This window comes from Callionymus lyra, chromosome 3 (genome assembly GCF_982586985.1).
Source record: "Callionymus lyra chromosome 3, fCalLyr1.hap1.1, whole genome shotgun sequence".
Lineage (NCBI taxonomy): Eukaryota > Metazoa > Chordata > Actinopteri > Syngnathiformes > Callionymidae > Callionymus > Callionymus lyra.
The window spans coordinates 7231894-7246710 of NC_141820.1; the positions used below are offsets into that span (position 1 = coordinate 7231894).

The 14817-nt window shown below is 37.6% G+C and overlaps 1 protein-coding gene across 3 annotated transcripts in view; it reads right to left on the minus strand.

Moving 5' to 3' along the window:
* The window catches only part of ripor2 (RHO family interacting cell polarization regulator 2), a 90252-nt gene that overhangs the window by 21809 nt on the left and 53626 nt on the right, over positions 1–14817 (minus strand). For all 3 annotated transcript variants that reach the window (XM_087786293.1, XM_087786294.1, XM_087786292.1), the window contains exons 3-6: positions 12126–12281; positions 10665–10743; positions 9493–9516; positions 9161–9214 (exon numbers count right to left, since the gene is read on the minus strand). In XM_087786293.1, the coding sequence (XP_087642419.1) occupies positions 9161–9214; positions 9493–9516; positions 10665–10743; positions 12126–12281 (313 nt within the window). The remainder of the gene's footprint in view (positions 1–9160; positions 9215–9492; positions 9517–10664; positions 10744–12125; positions 12282–14817) is intronic.

A 14817-nucleotide genomic window follows, 5' to 3' on the forward strand; every position in this document is an offset into this window, starting at 1 on the left:
TGTTTAGTTATAATTGTTGTTGATACATTTATGACTATTATGTTTTAATATATATTATTTTATGGGCACAATTTTTTTTAGTTTTTAATAATTATTATCATTATTATGTTGTTGTTATCTTTATCTATTAATGTTCTCAGTGCGTGTACTGTAAGTACAAATATGTGTAATTACTGCCAAAAGGTATAATAACATATAATAACAGTGGCATGAACAGCTTCTATAATGCTTTGCCGCCCAGACAAAAATAAATCACAGTTGTCAATCACTTTTGACATAGCAACGTAGACGTATAATCTAAATATACCGTAGCAACCCATCCCTCGATAGATCGGTGTGTAGAAATGCATGATGGGAGTTCACCGTTTGGTCGGCACCATAAGTAAGGTGGGCGAGATAATGAATGCCTCCCACTCAGTGTCGAAGTTTACCTGCTGTTCAGGTAAATCGCGCGTTTGCAAAACGAGGAATGAATTCTAGGAATGTGTTGCAGTATATTTGAACATTTTTAATAGCAGTAAAAGAGTGAGTATTAACTGCCGCAGAAGTACACGTTGAAAGTCGCTAATCGTGAAAAAGATGCATCGGTTCCGACCTTCAAGGCTCAGAGTCTCTGTTAAAAACAGCCGATCCATCACCGCAGCAGATGTGACCAGATATCAAATGTAAATTTATTCTGAACCGAGGCAGGAACCGACACAATAATTACTGCTCGCAGGGAGGTCAGAGCCTGGATGCTCACACCAACCCTGCACACTTCAAACAGGAAGTGTGTTTTACGTGATATTTTCATTGTCAAACACTGGAGTTTGACGTTTTTTTTACTTTTGATTTGATGTCGATCGGATCGTTCGTGCTGCAAATGAGTTACAAAAGTAAAGTGCTTCCCTTCGAATTTCCAAAATAAAAGACTGTGAAACAGCCACGATAACCAAATATTCATGTTTTCTTTACAAACTTTTTCCTTTGTTGGTTCAAGACTTCAAGTTTATCGGGGGTACGGTGTACATTTTAGGACATCGTCAGGTATCAGACCGAACAGCTTCATCCGTCAGACGAAGCAGCCTCAGAATGAACGGCCTCAGACAAACCTCCGTCAGATCGAACTTTGTCGACCTTCAAAATAAAAGTCCCCAGACAAAACTACATCAGATAGCGTCTGGAAACAAAAAAAAATCACTCCTTTTATTTTAAATAAAACAGGAAATGCATGTGATAATGATGTGATATTAGACAAAACGACATCGGATAGCATATAGAAAAGAAAATAAACGTATAATTTTATTTCAAATGAAAACAAAAATGCATGTGATAACTATACTACAAAATCCGATGGCATGTTGACGTGTGACGTCACATGTATTTCCGGTTTTATTCGAAATAAAATGGTCCGCTGATTTTTTTCCCCAGATGCTATCTGATGTCGATTTGTCTAATATCACGTCGTTATCACATGCACTTCCGGTTCAATTTGCAATTAAATGGTTCGCTGATTTTTACCAGACGCTATCTGATGTAGTTTTGTCTTGGGACCTTTATTTTGAAGGTTGACAAAGTTCGATCTGACGGAGGTTTGTCTGATACCTGACGATGTACATTCCCAAAGTTAGCAAAACTTTGTATTCTTGCTTTTTATTTTTTTTAAACGTGTTCATCTGTAAATCTTTTTATTTAATTATCTATCTAATGTTGTTTTGTATTGAAGCCTAAGGATGAAGCCGTTCGGTCTGATACCTGACGATGTCCTAAAATGTACACCGTACGGGTTATTATGAGAAATGGTTCAGAAAAGTCTAGATTTTAAGTTTTTGTTTGTAGCGAAGGTAACATCGTTAATCTCGTGAATTTGATATTCACTTAAAATATAGACTTTTTAAAGTTTTTCTTAACAAATCCTCGCGTCTTCAATCCAAGATGGACGTTACAGACGAGCAGTACGCAGGTGTTTGGATGTTCTTAAGTGTCTTTTTGGACGAAAATGTCGAGAGCTCCGGTCGCTACATTAAAATGAATAAACATTTTTGTCTGTAACTCTATAAACACAACAGATTACTCTGAAAATAATCCCAACTCTTAGTCGATGCAGAGTAGAAAAAGTAGATAATAACCATTTTTTATATTTAATAACACTTCCTTATTATTGTCGAACTTTGATGTTTTATTTTGTTAATAAAAGTCAATTCACGACTTTATTGACACTACACACTCATAGAAAACCACATTAGTGAAGGAACCAATGGGTTGTTTGCTTTGTAATAAGCTCCGCCCAAAGAGATCTGATTGGATCAGACGTGTGTCAATCAAAACAGCTGATTCTGTGTTTTTTATTTTAAAGACGATTAAAGTCATTAAATGGTGTGTAGAGTGAAGAGAAAGTGTCACCACAGGGGGGAGTTGTTGGTTATGAACTCTTGTTGTGACATCTTTGATTAACATTTTCATTGTGTGAATGCTGGGAAGCATAAACTTTTGAGCCGCTTCTCCTCCTCACAATCTATGTTTTTTGCTTTCTTTTATCTCTTCCACTCTTTCTTTTATTCCTCCTTTTCTACCCCATTCGTTTCAATGGGGAAACTCTTCAACTCATGTTTCAACTCCTTACACTTTGACCTACTACTTAAACTTTTACTTCTAATTCTACTACTAATACTACTACTACTTTCACTACTAATTCTAATACTAATTTTACTTTTCTACTACTAATTCCACTTCTTCTACTACTAATACTACTACTTCTCATTTTACTACTAATTCCACTTCTTCTACTTTTACTTCTAATTCCACTACTACTTCCACTACTAATACAACTAATTCTACTACTACTTTCACTACTACTTCTACTACAAATTCTAATACAAATTTTACTTTTCTACTAATTCCACTTCTTCTACTACTAATACTACTACTACTACTCATTTTACTACTAACTCCACATCTTCTACTTTTACTACTAATTCCACTACTACTTCCACAACAGAGCAGGGTCAGCATTCACACTGCATTTTCTTCTGGAAACGCACTCTTTCTGGTTTGACTTTTGTAACTCATTCCCTGCCCGAACGTTGCACGACCCTACAACACGTCGACAGAACACACACACACACACACACACACACACACACACACACACACACACACACACACACACACACACACACACACACACACACACACACACACACACACACACACACACACACACACACACACGCACACACGCACACACGCACACACGCACACACGCACACACGCACACACGCACACACGCACACACGCACACACGCACACACGCACACACGCACACACGCACACACGCGCACACGCGCACACACGCGCGCTACGTTTTCTTGCTGGTGCAGCAATGATATTTGGCAGATGAATAAACACTTCTATGCCTCGAGCAGGAGGAGGAGGAGGAGCAGGAGGAGGAGTAGGAAGAGGAGGAGGAGGAGGAGTAGGAAGAGGAGGAGGAGGCGGAGGAGGAGGAGCAGCAGGAAGAGGAGGCAGAGGAGGAAGAGGAGGAGGAGGAGGAAGAGCAGGAGGAGGAGCAGGAGGAGGAGGAGCAGGAGGAGGAGGAAGAGCAGGAGGAGGAGCAGGAGCAGGAGGAGGAAGAGCAGGAGGAGGAGGAGGAAGAGCAGGAGGAGGAGGAGGAGAAGGAGCAGGAGGAGGAGGAGGAGGCGGAGGAGGAGCAGGAGGAGGAAGAGGAGGAGGAGGAGGAAGAGGAGGAAGAGGAGGAGGGGGAGGAGGAAGAGGAGGAGGAGGAGCAGGAGGAGCAGGAGGAGGAGGAAGAGCAGGAGGAGGAGGAGGAGCAGGAGGAGGAGGAGGAGGCGGAGGAGGAGCAGGAGGAGGAAGAGGAGGAAGAGGAGGAAGAGGAGGAGGAAGAGGAGGAGCAGGAGGAGGAGGAGGCAGCAGCTGAAATCCTCACCTTCAATCTGTGTCAGTCATCCCTGTAATGACGTCCCGCTGATCCCAGTAACACAAACGACACACAACACACACTCGCTGGCCTTCACTAGGACTGATGCTGGACCACCTGCCTGTTCGTCATCTGCCAATTACAGCCCAGACGTCTGCAGTTATGAGCAACAAAAGACCAGGATGACAGGACGTTCACACACACACAGACACACACACACACACACACCATAATGGTAGGTGTGTTGTGTGTGAGCACCTGGAACACAACTCTAGATCAGCTGCTGCTCCTGCACCTCCATCTCTCGTCAAACACAGAGGAAAGAAAGGAAAAACGTTGACTCATCGTTTGCGTCAGATGATATTTTTAAGTGTGTTTTAAAAATATTTCTGAGCATAAAAATGTATTTCTGGATGAATGTCAGTCTATTTTTAAATCAGCAACGCTTTGAGAGTTTATGTTCAAACACGTCCTCGATGACATGGAGAGACTCGAAGATTTCATCATTGAAACATCGACACACACTTTATTGTTAAATCTTCATATTATCTTATACCTTTACCTATAAGTGTTTGTTATGTTGTGATGTGTGTCTCTATTGTATCATCAGTGTGTGTTGCTGTGATGTGTGACTCTATTGTATCATCAGTGTGTGTTGCTGTGATGTGTGACTCTATTGTATCATCAGTGTGTGTTATGTTGTGATGTGTGACTCTATTGTATCATCAGTGTGTGTTATGTTGTGATGTGTGACTCTATTGTATCATCAGTGTGTGTGTTGTTGTGTTGTGTGACTCTATTGTATCATCAGTGTGTGTTATGTTGTGATGTGTGACTCTATTGTATCATCAGTGTGTGTTATGTTGTGATGTGTGACTCTATTGTATCATCAGTGTGTGTTATGTTGTGATGTGTGACTCTATTGTATCATCAGTGTGTGTGTTGCTGTGATGTGTGACTCTATTGTATCATCAGTGTGTGTTATGTTGTGATGTGTGACTCTATTGTATCATCAGTGTGTGTTATGTTGTGATGTGTGACTCTATTGTATCATCAGTGTGTGTTATGTTGTGATGTGTGACTCTATTGTATCATCAGTGTGTGTTATGTTGTGATGTGTGACTCTATTGTATCATCAGTGTGTGTGTTGTTGTGTTGTGTGACTCTATTGTATCATCAGTGTGTGTTATGTTGTGATGTGTGACTCTATTGTATCATCAGTGTGTGTGTTGTTGTGTTGTGTGACTCTATTGTATCATAAGTGTGTGTTATGTTGTGATGTGTGACTCTATTGTATCATCAGTGTGTGTGTTGTTGTGTTGTGTGACTCTATTGTATCATCAGTGTGTGTTGCTGTGATGTGTGACTCTATTGTATTATCAGTGTGTGTGTGTGTGTGTGTGTTGTGATGCATGACTCTATTGTATTATCAGTGTGTGTTTCTGTGTTGTGTGACTCTATTGTAACATCAGTGTGTGTTGTTGTTGTGATGTGTGACTCTATTGTATTATCAGTGTGTGTGTTGTTTTGATGCGTGACTATTTTATCATCAGTGTGTGTTGCTGTGATGTGTGACTCTATTGTATCATCAGTGTGTGTTGCTGTGATGTGTGACTCTATTGTATCATCAGTGTGTGTGTTGTTGTGTTGTGTGACTCTATTGTATCATAAGTGTGTGCTATGTTGTGATGTGTGACTCTATTGTATCATCAGTGTGTGTTATGTTGTGATGTGTGACTCTATTGTATCATCAGTGTGTGTGTTGTTGTGTTGTGTGACTCTATTGTATCATCAGTGTGTGTGTTGTTGTGTTGTGTGACTCTATTGTATCATCAGTGTGTGTTGCTGTGATGTGTGACTCTATTGTATCTTCAGTGTGTGTTGTTGTTGTGATGTGTGACTCTATTGTATTATCAGTGTGTGTGTTGTTTTGATGCGTGACTATTTTATCATCAGTGTGTGTTGTGTGACTTCTTGTAGTAGAAGTAGAATAAGTAATATTAGAATTAGAATTAGAAGAAGAAGAAGTAGAATACGTAGTATTAGAAGTAGAATACGTAGTATTAGAAGTAGAAGTAGTAGTAGTAGAAGTAGAGTATGTAGCAGTAGAAGTAGTAGTGGTATAAGTAGAACAAGTAGTAGAAGATGCAGAAGAAGTAGTAGAAGCAGTAGTATTAGTAGAAGTTAAAGTAGTAGAAGTAAAAGAATAATAAGTAGTAGTAGTAGAAGTTGAATAATTAGTAGAAGTAGAATAATAATAAGTAGTATTAATAGAAGTTAAATAAGTAGTAGAAGTAGAATAATAATAAGTAGTATTAATAGAAGTTAAATAAGTAGTAGAAGTAGAAGTATAATAAGTAGTAGTAGAAGTAGTAGTAGAATGAGTAGTTTACGTATAATTATTAAATTATTAAATTATTAAGTAGTAGAATTTGTAGTAAAAGTAGAAGTAGTAGTAGAATTACAAGTAAAGTAGTATTAGTAGTAGAAGTAAGTAGACAAAAGTGTTTCTAAAGTTGAATGAAGTTTGTAGGTGTGAGAAGATGAAGGTCGAAGTGGAAGGAGTTGAAACATGAGTTGAAACGGTTCATCATTCAAGTGAATGGAGAACAAAAGTGTAGAAAATGAGGAATAGAATAAAGAGTAGAAGAGATAAAAGAAAGATAGAACATGATTCGCATTTCTGGAACGAGACGAAAAGTATGAACTATCAATACAAGTATAAATATATGTTTTGTGTAGTAGTATCGTCGTCATGTTGTACAAGCAGTTTGTCTCAACAGGCTCTCACGGGTCAGACACAGGGGTTCAAAAGGCTCAGCGAGGCCCCGGGCCCTCGAAGAACCCACGTCTGTTGACACCGAGCTGCTTCAGACTTCAAAACACTGTTGCCATGGTGACCTTTCAAGCTGAGAGTTTTCTGATTTCCTGCCGTCGCATCATAGACGTCGCGAGTGAGCGGCAGCTGCCAGGTCTGCTCACCTGGACCAGGATCAGAGTCCAGGGCCGCCAGGAGATGACCGAAAAAAAAACATTGTGTTTTCTCAGCATTTAATCCTTGATTTTTTTTCAATTAGTAAATTAAAAAGGTTGAACTTGTTTTTGTTTCTTTTAAATAAATGAATAAAAAGATATATTAATATATTTATAAATTAATTAGTTTTCAACATTAATTAATAATAATTTAATGTTAAAAAATAACTACATTATAATTATTTTGAATAATTTAATTCAAGCATTTTTACATTGAAAGTTTCAAATTTGGTTTTATTTAACAATATAAGAAAATTAAAGATTTCATCAAAAATTAATAAATGCTTTTTTTTTTTAAAACATTTAACTCATTTTTTACATTTATTAAAATGTCCTAATAAAGGAAAATTTAATCTAATTTCAATAATAAAAAATAAATAAAAGTTTGAATTTAATGATTTTTAATTTGTAATATAAAATTCAATATAAAAATGTTACCAGACAAAACCAACAGAGCACCGAGCTACTTGATCGAACTTTCGGCCAATCAAGCGACGCGCATGCGATCATGTGACGACGTAGAATTCCGAGAGCAACAGGTATTTAACGTGTGACACTATTTCACCAACATTTTTATAGTGAATTTCAAGCCTATAAATTAAAAAAAAAATCAGTTTAGAAACTGTATTTTTAAATTATTGGAGTTAAAATAACAAACTATGTTTTAAAAAAAAAAAAGCATAAATTATTTTAAGGATTTTCTTTTTTTTTAAATAATTCAATAATTCAACCTCTCAATAAAAAATGCTTGAATAAAATTATTAAAAATAATAATAATGTAATGCTGAAGAAAAAAAACAACTATTAAGTCATTCCAGGGAAAGTTTTTGTTGACCAGCAAGTGCGTTTAAGTTTAGAGGAAAACATAAACAAAACGTAAAAAAAAACAGTTCATCACAGGCTAAATAATTAAGTCCTGTTTCAATTGATTGAACAAGTCATAGAAAATGTTCTCCAGAAAATGGTGCACGTAAAAAATGTCATATTTAAGGAATCTGCGCGTGCAAACAAATAAAAGTTATTTTCCTTCGTTCATCCCAATCAACGTGCAATTAACCGCAGTCTTGTTCGTCCCTTTCCACGCCTTAATTTACATATTTAAATCATATTTAAATGAACCAGAGTCCGTGATTTTTGTCTCCGCGATCAGAAAAAAACGAATAAATCGTATTTTAAACTGGATTAACAGTTTATATTCGTTCATTTAAAACATTTCTGACATGTATACTTTAGAATTTAAATTTAAATGAGTGCAGACTAAATGTTTATATTTTAAATTCAAGGTCATTAACATGAATACTTTATCAACAGAGACGATCAGAGGCTTATTTGAAACGTCTTAAAATGGAGTTTAACAAGAATAAAAGTGTAGATCATCAGTATCGATGATGGTCTGATGGTCTGAGCTTCATATAAATGTGTGACACAACACACGCGTGAATTCTTGGTAAATCTATAAAATAAAAGGGTTTTGTTTACAAATAACAAATCCTGTGACAGTGTATTTATAAAAGAGTGTTTTTAAAAGAGATCACGTGATCACATGACATAAACTTGAGCTGCTTTCATTCTACAGCCTCAATTTAAAGGTGATGTTGTTCCACAAGAACGTCTGTGACTCTCGTAGAGAACGACTTGAAGCATCAGACGCTGATCATTTTGTTTCGTTAAATTATAAAAAAATGTATAATTCCTTTACATTTTTTTTCCTCAAAAGCCTGAAATAGCGGATTGGAACATTCAGTATAAAACGATCGTCTTCATAAATACAGATCATCAGTTTGGTGAACGAGAACATATTTTATATTGTTTGTGAATAAGTTAATATCCACTTGTCTAACTTCAAACAATTTTTTTATTCTCTTTACATTATTGATAAAAAGTATGTCCGCACGTTTTTTGTGCGTAATAAGATGTTTTAGAGTAAATGTTCACAGACTCCTTTATTCGTTTTCCTGCCTTTCTTTCATAAAGTCGATGTTTTGAGCTCCATTGACAAAACATTCTCAGCTTTATAAATAAATGGATGTTTTTCACATGCAACTCACAAGAATACAAATGGACCGCTGATGTTTTTTCAGATCATTTAACTGACAATATTATACAGTACTACAGTACTCAGTTTGCCATTAAAAACGACTCAAAACCGACCATCGCCCAGATCGTGAACCGACAGATATCTCCTGAAACAGTGGTATTGAAGGCTCTCACCTTGCTCATGTGGAACTCCAGGCGCCGCATGTATCTCTCGATGGCTTTGATTTGCTGCAGACGGAAGAATGATTCAAACCTTTTTGTACTTCCACGTTAAAAATCATAACAAACCCGCCTCTAATTTAATCTCGATTAAACTACAGTTTTTGTTTCTCTTCAGTATCTTCAAGGTTTTTCAACTAGCAACCTACTTCAGCAAGCACTTCTGTGTGTGACACTTACACACACTCGATTATTATCATTTTTATAATATTTCAATCCATTTTTATCCTCCTCAACGGTTTCCAACATCAAACATCTCCCTCAGCATGAGCTCCTCCTCGTCTCACCTTGTCAAGATCGTACAGAACTCCCTGGAGAGACAGAAAAACACACAGTTAGCAGAAGATGAGCGAAGCTGTCGGATCAAGTCGTTTTCAAGTCTTCAGTCTCCATGAATGGAAGTGATGTTTGGTCTCACGGAGTAAAGACGTAGGTAGAGGGAGTCGTACTAACGACCAGATCCAAGTGTAAGTTATCGATACTACAGTACAACACAAACTCTAGTATATCAGTGGCATCCCAATATTGGATATTGAATTTAATTTAATTTAATATGGTATGGTATTTAATTTATTCATGGTATTTAACGGGGTATTACTCCTCAAGGCTCTGTGGTATTACTCAGCGACGCTCTGCGGTATTACACCGTGAAGCTTCGTGGTATTCCTCTGCTGTATTACACAGAGAGGCTTCGTGATATTACTCCAGGACACTCTGTGGTAATACTCAGCGAGGCTTTGTGGTATTACTCCGCGACGCTCTGCCGTATTACACCATGAGGCTTCATGGTATTACTCAGCGAGGCTCCGCGGTACTACACAATGAGGCTCTGTGGTATTACACTGTGAGGATCCGTGGTATTTCTCCGAGACGCTCTGTGGTAATACTCAGCGAGACTTGCTGGTATAACTCCGCAACGCTTTGTGGTATTACTCAGCGATGCTCCGCGGTATTACACTGTGAGGCTTCGTGGTATTACTCGGAGACGCTCTGTGGTAATACTCAGCCAGGCTTCGTGGTATTACTCCGCAACGCTTTGTGGTATTACTCCGTGAGTCTCCGTTGTATTACTACGCGAGGCATTTTCAGATTGAGTTTAGCAGACTGCAAATTAAAATACATTTAATTAATTTATCGTTTAAATATTGCAATTACAATATCAAACTCTATGTTAAAAAAGTACTTATTTTGAAAATATAAAAAAAAAAAATTAATTACCTTTCAATATAGACAGTATTTTATTAAATTATTCAATAAGCTGATTCTACAAATACTCCACACAATGGTATTAAACGTGGTATTACTCCGCAAGGCTCCGTGGTATTACTCCATTACTTGAAACGAATGAAAAAGAGGTGGTTTTGAGCAGAAGATCTCTGTAGCACCGCGAGAGTCACATCCATAGATCTAAATAAGTCACGTTGACGACTGCATGTGTTGAAAATCAAAGTTTTCTCACCAGTCGAGAGTTTCTCTTCATGTCCTTCATCAGCGAGGTGAGCTTGTCCAGTTCACTCTGATGAACTTCCAAATATTCACTGGGAACAAAGATATATTTAGTTTATTATAACCGGTACAGGATGTCAACGTGGAGACAATCGTACCTTTGAAAAATACATCTTTGATACTGTGTATTGGCAAGAATCTGACGATACGATACGTATCACGATACACTGTAGTAACTACGATATATTGTTTCTTTTGAAGAAACAACACTTTTTCTGGCTTCTACAACAAAGAAATGAACAAATACTTTCTCTAATCAAATGTGAAAGTGTTTGTAGGAAACATGTAATATCCAGTATCTGTCAATAATCTGCTTTAAAAGCTGCTGTTAGCTCTGTTGTTAGCAGCCACTGCTGTTAGCTCTGTTGTTAGCAGTGGCTTATGCTAGCTCTGTTATTAGCAGCCACTGCTGTTAGCTTTGTTGTTAGCAGTGGCTGATGTTAGCTCTGTTGTTAGCAGCAGCTGCTGTTAGCTCTGTTGTTAGCAGCCGCTGCTGTTAGCTCTGTTGTTAGCAGCCACTGCTGTTAGCTCTGTTGTTAGCAGCCACTGCTGTTAGCTCTGTTGTTAGCAGCCCCTGGTGTTAGCTATGTTGTTAGCAGCCGCTGCTATTAGCTCTGTTGTTAGCAGCAGCTGATGTTAGCTCTGTTATTAGCAGCCACTGCTGTTAGCTTTGTTGTTAGCAGTGGCTGATGTTAGCTCTGTTGTTAGCAGCAGCTGTTGTTAGCTCTGTTGTTAGCAGTCACTGCTGTTAGCTCTGTTGTTAGCAGCAGCTGCTGTTAGCTCTATTGTTAGTAGCAGCTGCTGTTAGCTCTGTTGTTAGCAGCAGCTGCTGTTAGCTCTGTTGTTAGTAGCAGCTGCTGTTAGCTCTGTTGTTAGCAGCAGCTGATGTTAGCTCTGTTGTTAGCAGCCAGTGCTGTTAGCTATGTTGTTAGCAGCCACTGCTGTTAGCTCTGTTGTTAGCAGCAGCTGATGTTAGCTCTGTTGTTAGCAGCAGCTGCTGTTAGCTCTGTTGTTAGCAGCGGCTGCTGTTAGCTCTGTTGTTAGCAGCGGCTGCTGTTAACTCTGTTTTTAGCAGCCACTGCTGTTAGCTCTGTTGTTAGCAGCAGCTGCTGTTAGCTCTGTTGTTAGCATCGGCTGGTGTTAGCTTTTTTTTAAAATATTGATACAGTACTATTGATTATCGCTACAGTATCCTGAATAAAAATATCGATATTTTCTTTGACCCCTTCTTCGTTGATCTACGATATACTATGAGACCTTTCAATAACTTCTCATGGTCACATTAGAAATGTCAGCTCACGAGAGCAATGAAGTTCTTGACAAAAACACTAAGAATTGTAAAATGGAAGGTCAGCTGAAAGACTTTTTTAAATCCACCAAATCCCGTCTCGAGTTTTCGTCGTGATCCACTCACTCGAGGCCTTGTTTGAGAGCGTTGTAAACTTCCTCCAGTCTCTTGGGCTGTGGTTCTCTGGAGCTGCTGCCGCCCTTGTGACCAGACACATGAGGTTTCTTGGGTTTGGACTGAGGCTTCTTCTGTACGGCAGAGTTACCCATGAAAGAGTTGCACCTGGAACCAGAGGAAGACCCGTGTTTAAGAGGCAAAGATGACAATCTTATTTTCATCATTTCACATCAGGAGACTCTTGTTCTGTACCCGGGACTCACTCCAGAGGTTGACATGTTAATACGGTGGTTAAGGCAGGGAACGAGTCATAAAAGTAATGTATGTCCTGCAAGTATCAAAAATAAAACAAATTTTCTCTTCACAACATTTCCGGACTTTAATCATCTTCCAAACACCAAATCAGCTGTTTTGATTGACACACGGCTGACCCAATCAAATCTTTTAGTGCTTTTCCGCTCAAGGGGCGGAGCTTATGACAGAGAAAGCAGCCCATTGGTTGATGTTCTAACTTGGGGAGAGGTTTGTCCAATTGTAAGAAAATATTGATACATTAATATATCGCAATATTTTTCACAATGCTGTAATGATAAAATGTTTGTTAGTATTATTATCGATTGATTTTTTTTGGCTTTCAAATCATATTTCACTTTTCATCATAGCTTTTTTTATGGTTAATATTTTAATTAAGAATGTTAAAAATAAAGTTATTTTATTTTTCTTATTATTTACAATTTAACATGTAATATTCACAGCATTTTCACTTCTGGCCTCTAGATGGCAGCAGCCATTACATCCTGCGCCACTACAATGGAAAACCCAGCATTGACTGAGGACGAGAGGATACAGTGACTCCAGCAGCTTTTAAAGCTGATGTTTGGACATGTTTTGATTTCAAAACAAATAAAAGCAGTTACAACTTCGTCAAGAGTTATGTGGTCTGTAAATACTACAACACCAGAGTCAAGTACTGGACAATACTACACATATATACTTGTTACTACAGTACCACAATGTATTGTATCGCTGTCTCTGTATCGTGATACGTATCGTATCAACAGATTTTTGCTATGACGTCCTTTGTATCTAATAAATGAACAATAAAATTCAGCGAGATTTCTAGAGATGACTGAGGATGAGAGGATACAGTGACTCCAGCAGCTTTTAAAGCTGTTGTTGGGAAATTTTTTGGTTTGAAAACACCAGAGTCAAGTACTCGACAATACTACACATATATCCTTGTTACTACAATATCACGATATATCGTATCGTTGACCCTGTATCGTGATACGTATTGTATTTATTGATTCTTGCGAATACACACTCCTATAGTCCAATCGCATGTATTTTCCCTAAACATGGTTTTCTGTGACCGTGTAGTGTCGATAAAGTTGTACATTAAACATTTAGGTCAAAGGTCATATGACAAAAACACTTTATTCAACTAGATTAATAGTCATGCCTCTGATATACTCTGATCAGTATCTTAAACATCTTCAAACACTAGCCAAGAGATTATCGATTCATAAATATTTGGATCTAAGCCGATGTCATTTCTTTCAGGCAGAGCCGAGTCATGAGACTTTCTCGCATCATTTCATTGAAGGTCACACTTATCCACTCATGCATTTAAGTTCTAAATCCACTGCGACCTGGCCGACGCCTGCCGGCCGCTCACACTTAATGAACTAAGAAGCGTCTTCACGGCACACGGTGACAACTCTAGATGAATGTAGGCCACGGCTGATGGAAGTGACTGCAGCGCTGTGGGGGTCACACACCCACGAGGTCACTAAGCAACGACACCCAAATTATTTCTGCTTCACAAAATATGAAATTCATCCGAGGTCACCCGAGGGAAAGGTCAGAGAATCAAGATTAATAACAATATCTGCAGATTTGCATCTATTAAAATCCTCTTCTTTTTTTTTTTTACCATTAGCTGCCTCTATACAGAACCCAGATGACCTTTGACCCTATTGTTTATCTAAAATGTCAATGATACCTTTCTAGTACTTTAATAATACTATTACTGAGATATGAATCAATCATATTTAGAAAATAGTAAGTAAAATAACAATAAGTAGAAAGAGTGCATTTCCAGAATAAAATGCAGTGTGAATGCTGACCCTGCTGTGGAAGTAGTAGTGGAATTAGTAGTAAAAGTAGAAGATGTGGAATTAGTTGTAAAACTAAAAGTAGTAGAAAAGTAAAAGTAGTAGTATATTTAGTAGTATAAGTAGTAATAGTATTATTAGTAGCAGTAGTAGTGGAAGTATTAGTGGAATTAGTAGTTAAAGTAAAAGAAGTGGAATTGGTAGTAAAAGTAAAAGTAATAGAAAAGTAAAAGTAGTAGTATAATTAGTAGTAAAAGTAGGAGATGTGGAATTAGTAGTAAAACTAGAAGTAGTAGAAAAGTAAAAGTAGTAGTATATTTAGTAGTAGAAGTAGTAATAGTATTATTAGTATAAGTAGTAGTGGAAGTATTAGTGGAATTAGTAGTTAAGGTAAAAGAAGTGGAATTGGTAGTAAAAGTAAAAGTAATAGAAAAGTAAAAGTAGTATTAGAATTCGTAGTAAAAGTAGAAGTAGTAGAAAAGTAAAAGTAGTAGTATATTTAGTAGTAGAAGTAGTAATAGTATTATTAGTAGAAGTAGTAGTGGAAGTATTAGTGGAATTAGTAGTTAAAGTAAAATAAGTGG